This window comes from Melanerpes formicivorus, unplaced genomic scaffold (assembly GCF_026170545.1).
Source record: "Melanerpes formicivorus ecotype bairdi unplaced genomic scaffold, bMelFor1.0.p_v2 SCAF_18, whole genome shotgun sequence".
Lineage (NCBI taxonomy): Eukaryota > Metazoa > Chordata > Aves > Piciformes > Picidae > Melanerpes > Melanerpes formicivorus.
Window position 1 is genome coordinate 5807044 of NW_027142370.1, and position 7354 is coordinate 5814397.

Genomic DNA, 7354 nt, shown 5'->3' on the forward strand with positions numbered 1-7354 from the left:
TGATGAAGTACAGAAAAATCTGCATTCACCCCTGCAGGTAACAAACAGGAGTACTTGTCTGGTTGCCAGCAATGGCATCATTGTCACTGGTATGTTAGTTTAATAGCAAGAAATGTTCTTTTCCATCAGAACTGATGTCAGCTCTATACTGGGGACCCATCCATCAGTGCAAACACCAAAGGATAAAGAAGTTTCATTGAATGGAAGAAGCTTTGAATTTCTATGATTCCTCTGTAACTTATTTGCATCATGTACATGTTTTACAGACACTGGATGAAAAGCTAACACGGCTGAATGCCATTCAGACTTAGCAAGAAATACTCATTTCAGAAAGTAGTAGCAGAGCATTAATGATCTACAGAAAGTCAGTCATGAGGACACTGGCTGTTCTAAGCTGTTTTCATTTGCTAAGCTCGAGCTAGCTAAAGTTCAGAGGAGAGGTGCTTTGTCCCCAGAGATGTGTGACCACACAGAGAAGTATCCTGCAGAACTGTGAACGACGCAGTGTGAATCCAACGCGCGTGCCAAGATGTGTTTGCTCCATGGAAGCTCGGAAGAAATAGGTAACTTCTACATATGCAGACTTTCCAAATGGCACAAATTTAATTACTATTAGTATCTTCTGAAATTGCTACTGTATCTTTAAGAATCCTCAATCTAAATACCTCAGCCTTTTATGGAAGGAGACAAGCACAGCACAAATTAGCAAGATGGGCGTTTAACAGCATTGCAATTGCCAACACGAGTCCTGATGAAAAGAAGCAGGAGTTCCAAGCTCTATTTAACTTTTTCATTATGACTTGCAAAATGCAGCAGTCACCACAAGGAATTAACCACATAAAAACAGAATAATAATTGAAAAATAAGGACATGATTTCAGCATAGCAAAGTAATTTACAGAAACATCTATTGTTTCCACAATAGCAGTAGATAACACTGCAACCCTTCAAAGAGACTTATTTCTGTGTCCTGTAACTATAACTACATACACGTAAAGGAGATTTAAGATAGACCTGCAGCATAAATATAGCCAAATAGGCCTATTTAATTGGTGGCTCTGCCATTCATAGTAAGACCAACAACAATTAAGTATGCCCACCTTCTCGCTTTGAAAAGACCTTGTCATAAAAATCCCAACAATCACCAAATAGAAACATTTAATGTCATTTATTGTACAGTTAGATTGCAAGTGGGTTTTTTCCTGCTCTCCTACATAGAAATTATTTATAGTTTGAATGGACAAGACTTTTGTTTAGACGTAAAATGACTTAATCTATGTTAGATGACCAATGTAGAAGCTTCTGAAAGTTCAAAGTAGCAGCCATGGCAACTCACAAGGTGTATTGAAGGAGTCATTATATTCACAGTTGGTGCTTAGCTGCATACAAACTCCAATGTCCATGACACTGCGGTTTCAATGTATGATGGCATTAATATTTTTAACCCTGTTCCTTAGGCTAACATCTCCAGGAGACATCTCAGTCTTTGCTTTCACCTATTCTTGGAGCTCCCCACCAAGAAGTATTACCTCTCTGCGATCAGTTCTTAACAGATGAAGCTGAATACATAAAGGTGGCACCTTTTTTCCCTATCTTTCCTCTCACACTAAAATGATTGGTGATGATATTCCAATTAGCAAGGAAACTCAATAGAACAGTCTTTACAGTATAGAAAAATACTTATTTCAAATTTTCAGGTCCAATGCATACACCTGGAGCAGAATTTAGGTATGTCAAAAAAAGTCACCATTAGCCTCAAGAACACTGCCGTATCAGAGCTCACTTGCACAAAGTCGGGACTTGGCCTCCTGTGCCAAATGGAACTCTACCAGTCATAGTAGAATGGTAAGAAGAACAGAAATTCTAGTGGGAAACCTGGTACTGGGGATCACCCTTTTGTCATTATTACAGCTACATAAGGATTAGCTTGCTAATTAATGCAAATACAGCTGCACAAACTCAAATATGGTACAACAAACGAAACGCTAAGGTTAGTCTGTGTGAAATCTAACAAAACCCAACTGCAACAGCTTTATGTGGAGGTAAAGTATCTTCCAATTATTTTCTCTGCAGATTATATTTTTATTTTTTTACTTTTGCTCAGCATGAGACAAAAATTGGAAGTTGACAGAGGAGTAGTGAAAACTAAGCAACATGAAGAACTAATGGAGTAATTTGCTTCCTGTTTTCAAATGCTCCGCTTCTAAAACAAGTTGTCCAATCTTTTTTCGTAACAAGGGAAAGAAACCCAAATGCTGCAAGAGGGATCCAAAACACTGAACGTCTTCCTAACAAAAAATGTTATAACTAAATGAATATAGGCAAGAATGGGGAAAATAGCATTTTACCAATACTGAAGCTGGCATTAAGTGACAAAGTCACACAGATGTCAAAACTCAGGGGTGAACCCAGCTTTTTAGTTCTAAGACACATCCTCCTTCTTAACAGCTTTAAATCACACAGCATCCAGCAAAAACAAATAACATAAAAGCTGCTAGAATGTGGAGGAAAAATAAAATCTCACTAACATGCAAATATGAGCCTAGAATAACAGTGGAAGATAAACATGAGAAAGACTCACAAGCCATCTACAAAACTAAGAAAACTTACGTACAAGCAGTAAAAAACATAAATTCCTAAGCTTCAAAGGGATTTATAAGCACATAAGCATTACCACTGGCAGAAAATACCTGCTGGCTTGCACATTTTGCTCCACTGCTGCATCAGTAGCTGCAGATTTTATCTTTCCTGACAGCCACTATTACAACTAACTATGAGAATCATGTACTGTTGAATACACTGAAAAGGTTGACCTCAGTTGCAATTTTGGACTTAAAATAATAGATGTCAAATTTTCAAACCAAGCATCAGGGTTGTAACCACTCTTTCGTTCTCCTTTAAAGCGAAATGAAGCCAAAGTGATATGCAAGACTATGAGCACACCAGTTACACACCATCCTTACCTGCAAAGGAAGGAGAGTATTACTGTTGTTGTCAGTTCGGAAAACATTATCTTCAATCCAGGATTTTGGTGTCAGTGATGGAGTGGAGCGAGTGAATTTAGGAGGAGCTATGACATTACCAGAAAAGGGCTTCTTCAAAGGTGAGATCTGGTTCATAGTTCCTGGAATTCCCATGTTTCCAGTTCTACGATGGTCTCTGCCATGCATTCCTCCCCAGGATATATTTCCTGTGCTCCAGCCACTACTCTGATTGCTCCAGGGTGACTGCTTCAGGAGAGGCTAAAAAGAAAGATTAGTGTATATTATTTTGAGAATACCTGTAAATTTTTTTCTGCTTCACCTCCCCACCAAAACAACCAACCCACCATCAAGTAATCAATGCTCAAAGATTTCTATAACCCACTCTTTTCCTGATAACAAGTAAATTAATTACTGAGGCAGGAAGAAAATACAGCATCATAAAAATCCTGTAGTTCTGATTCCCGCATATATCCTGCCTCCCCCCCAGAAAAACCCCACAGTACTTGTACAAGCCCTTTAGATTATCATTTTAGTAATAAGCAGAATTCTTTAAGGCTATGCAGTCAACCCATCCTAAGGTGTATAACCATGTCACAAAAATCCCTGAGATCACTTTGTTACACGCTACTTGTTATCATACAGTGACAGCTCCATAAAAATAACACAAGAAGCTCAGAGGTCCATTTGTCTTCGTTTCTCATTAAGATAACGATTAAACTAGTGATAATTATTTCTACTCAGTGAGTAGTAGTTCACTACAGTGAGTAGAAATTTTAAGATTAAAAAAATGAGATTGTAGATTGATTTTTGAGCATCATTGTCTCAGCACTACCACGCAAGAGCAAAAAGAGCACCGATTACTGCCGCGAGAATCGGTCTGAAGGAGTCATCTTCCGTTTCCACATTAAAATGTATTATTCTGAAGCTACTGCTCAAACGTTTCTGGAGCAATGAATGGGACTATCTGTGGAATTCTGCAGGGTGGAACCTGGGGGTTTTCTTGAGGATTTTTTGTTTCCTATTTAGACACGGTATATAAAGCGCTTCTGTACTTAAACAAGTGCACTGTACTTCACAATATGAAAATGTAAGCCGTCTCTAGAGGGAATATTTTACAGAATGACAAGTTTTTATTCTTAAACCACAACTTGTGCTAAGAAGTGACCTACAGCCGTTACCATACTACCAAGAGGTGGACCCATTGAGCCTGACAGTGAAGAACAGGGTTTATCTTTAGTGTTCTCAAATCTGACTGGTTTTGGACAGGCGTTTTCCTCAAAGAGAAACAGCACGTGTGTGTATGTATTCTAAATTCAGCTCTTCTGTGGAGTCAAAATGCAGTACTTTAAGCTTAGCTGCAAGCAGCCCTCAGCTTGCAGTTCTAATAACTTAAAAATGTGAAGCTCATCAATACATTATCCATTAGGTAAAATATAACTTTCTGAAGAAAGTTGTCATTCTAACAAAACCCTCCTAGAAAACAAACCACTCCCCCACTAAAGTAATTTTTTTTTTTTTGTCAAGTAATCAGGAAAACATCATATTCTATATAATTACAGATAATTATGTTGTAAAACTTGAATACTTTGGTTGGACATTTGGGAGAGGCAGGCACTCTATTGTGAAACAAGCATTAGGAGATAATGCCAAATATTAACAAGCCTTTAATATTGCCATCTATGCTGTCATGGCACTGTTTACCTACAACTTGTAACAGAGAATATTCACGTACACCTCACTGTTGGAGAATTGCTTTGGAATTTGTTTGAAGCAGGTTATTACGTATTGTTAAGGACAACTAGCTCCTAATCATGATGCATCCAGTTGAGCTCTTGAACACACATACACACATTTAACGTGAAAATCTATTTCCGACAGAAATCCTTCACAAATTCAACTCTACACATCAAAACTGACTGGATTTAATACTACAATGCAAGAAAATTAAGATGAGGCCTATATAACATTGGCCTTTTATAACCCAGTGTATGTCCGGAGCAAGATGTAACTATAATAATATTAACTCGGATCTGCCTGCCCCCAATCTGTTAGGAGTATTTTCTTCCGGGAAGAAAGGTAAACTTCCATCTTAACACGGGGTCATCATGTCAATTGACACCGGCACCAGAACTATGGTAACCCAAAACACTGCGCTGTCTTTGGGCAGAAGCCAAAGCAATTTCGGGTAAAACCCCCAAAAGGCAACAAGGTTGACAGCTTTCCCGTCTGAATCTACTTTCGGTGTCCTGTGTCCATCGAAACGAACACGCCCATGGGGTGCGAAGGAAGACCTGAGGCTGGGGAAGGGGCTTCCCGAGGATGAGGCACCGGCGGCGCCGGCCGGACCTGTCAGGCTCATTGTTTCGCGAACACTGCACTCGCTACAGGCACCTGCGGCGAGGCCAGTGGGATATTTCCACAGTGACACTCCTTGACAGGAAAAGGAACGGTCACTCCCTCCTCTAATCCCGAAAAGAAACGACGACTCCGGGTAGCCAACGGCGCACGAAGGAGGGCCGGTCACAGCCAAGGAGACGCGGTCGAAACGGCCGCCCCACCACCTGCCACCCGGAACGGCCGGAGGGCAGCGGCCGGGAGCGGGGCGAGCTGCTGCCAACAGCCTCGCGGCGCGACCCCTACGGCCGTTTCCGCGCCGGGCAGGGGGTGCAGGTGCCCGGTCACCAGCGGCCCTCAGTCCGCCGAGCGTGGCGGGGCGACAGCGGCCGAGCCCGGCCCCGCCCTGCCCCCACGGCCTCGCCGGCTGTCACCGCCGCACAGCCTCACCCGGCGCCGGCAGCGGGGAGAGAGAAGCCTCCCAGGTCCTGCGACCAGCGAAATGAGGGGAACGAAGTCCCCCCTCCTCACGTTCTTGCGTCCTCCTCCCGATCCCGTCCCCGCCCCGGGGCTCCCCGTCGCCCCAGTCTCCCCCTTCGCGCCCCGGGCTCCCTTCCGGAGCCGGTTCGCCCGGCCTCCCTGCCGCCCCGCCGCGGCTGCCGGGCCCTCCCGACTCAGCCCGGTACCTGGTGGTGGTTGTAGGAGTTTCTTTGCTGCAGGAAGGCGGCGGCGGCAGCCGCCGCCTGGTGTTGGTGCTGGAGCTGGGGGCTCACAGGGGATCTCCGGTTCTGCTGTTGCTGCTGCTGCTGCTGAGGTAAATTCATCTGCGGCGGCGGCGGGGGGGCGGCGGCCGAGAAGGGGCTGCTGAAAGGCCCGGCGCAGGGGTTGTGAGGAGACACCGGCGAGAAGCTCTGGAAAAAAGCGGGGTTGATCGATGACGGGATCCCCGGGTAGAAGCTGGTCTCGGATTCCGGGCTTGGGGGTGGCATCGCGCTGATCTGCCCGCCGCCGCCGCTGGAGACTGGAGGCTGCTGCGTCTGCTGCGGAGGCGGCGACGAGGTCTGCACCGACCAGGGGGTGCCGAAGCCGGGCAGCGGCGGAGGAGGAGGGGAAGCCGCCGAGGAGGAGCCGCCCCCGCTCTGGTGATGGGGGCTGGGGATCTCCGGGCTCTGCAAGCTGCTAAAGCCAGAGCCTAGCCCGCCGGGCAGTAGGTTCCCGGGGCTGCCCAGCAAGTGGCTGTTCGGGGGGGACTCCATGGGGGGCAGCTTGGCTCTCGCCTGCAGATGAGGAGGAGACGGAGGCGGATTCACGCAGGAGGCGGCGGCCACCCCCACATTGGGGTCCGCGGACACCGATCCCCCCGGGCAGGAAGGGGCGAGCCGCTCTGAACCCCCCCTGTCCGCGCCGCCCTTGTGCTCAGCGGGGCTCACGGGCCGGTGGTGCGGGTAGTCCCCCGTCCGCGGCGGCTCCAGGGGGTGAGCGCTGAGGAGCTGGAGCTGCTGCTGTTGCCTGTGCTCCTGCTGCTGGTACTTGTCAGTGGGGTGGCTGAACTGCTGCTGCTGCTGCTGAGGGGGGTGGTGATGATAGTCTGGGGGGTGGTGGTTATTCAGGGGGTGGCTGCTGCCGAGCTGGGCTGGGCTGCTGAGCTGCTGCTGCTTAAACTCTTTCCTCTTCTGGCTCAGCTGAGGAGGCGGCGGCTGTTGCTGCTGCGGTTGCTGCTTGTTTAAATCCTGATGGGGGCTGAGACTAGGTTTAAAGTCAGAGGAGGGGTGGCCGAGAGGGGGGTGTCCTGATGTAGGGCTGCTGCCCAGCCTCTCGTTGCCTGGCTGTTGCTGTGTCACCCCCAGGAGCAGCTCATCCTGCATGTTTTGATGATGCGCAGCAGCGGCCGCCGAGGGGAACAGAGAAGGCGGCGGCGACGCGCCGCCGCTGCCGCCAAAGGTGCCTGTTACAGCGGGTGAGAAGGGGCAGGAGGAGGAATGAGAAGCGGCTGCCGTTGCTGCTGGTGAGGGCAAAGACCCGGTGCTTCTTAGACCC

The 7354-nt window shown here is 47.1% G+C and overlaps 1 protein-coding gene and 1 long non-coding RNA gene across 4 annotated transcripts in view; one reads left to right on the plus strand and one right to left on the minus strand.

The window, feature by feature from the left end:
• CPEB2 (cytoplasmic polyadenylation element binding protein 2) overlaps window positions 1–7334 on the minus strand; it is a 50708-nt gene extending 43374 nt beyond the window's left edge. For 2 of the 3 annotated variants that reach the window (XM_068149457.1, XM_068149456.1), the window contains exons 1-2: window positions 6004–7263; window positions 2963–3241 (exon numbers count right to left, since the gene is read on the minus strand). In XM_068149457.1, coding sequence (XP_068005558.1) covers window positions 2963–3241; window positions 6004–7182 — 1458 coding nt within the window. In that variant the 5' untranslated portion in view covers window positions 7183–7263. Of the gene's footprint in view, window positions 1–2962; window positions 3242–6003 lie in introns of all 3 variants that reach the window. The other variant, XM_068149458.1, reaches the window with a different exon arrangement.
• On the plus strand, window positions 480–3027 carry LOC137446644 (uncharacterized). Its single transcript, XR_010988686.1, has 4 exons — window positions 480–563; window positions 1457–1572; window positions 1697–1844; window positions 2903–3027. It is a non-coding gene; the product is annotated as an uncharacterized lncRNA (long non-coding RNA).
• Window positions 7335–7354: the final 20 nt, after the last annotated feature.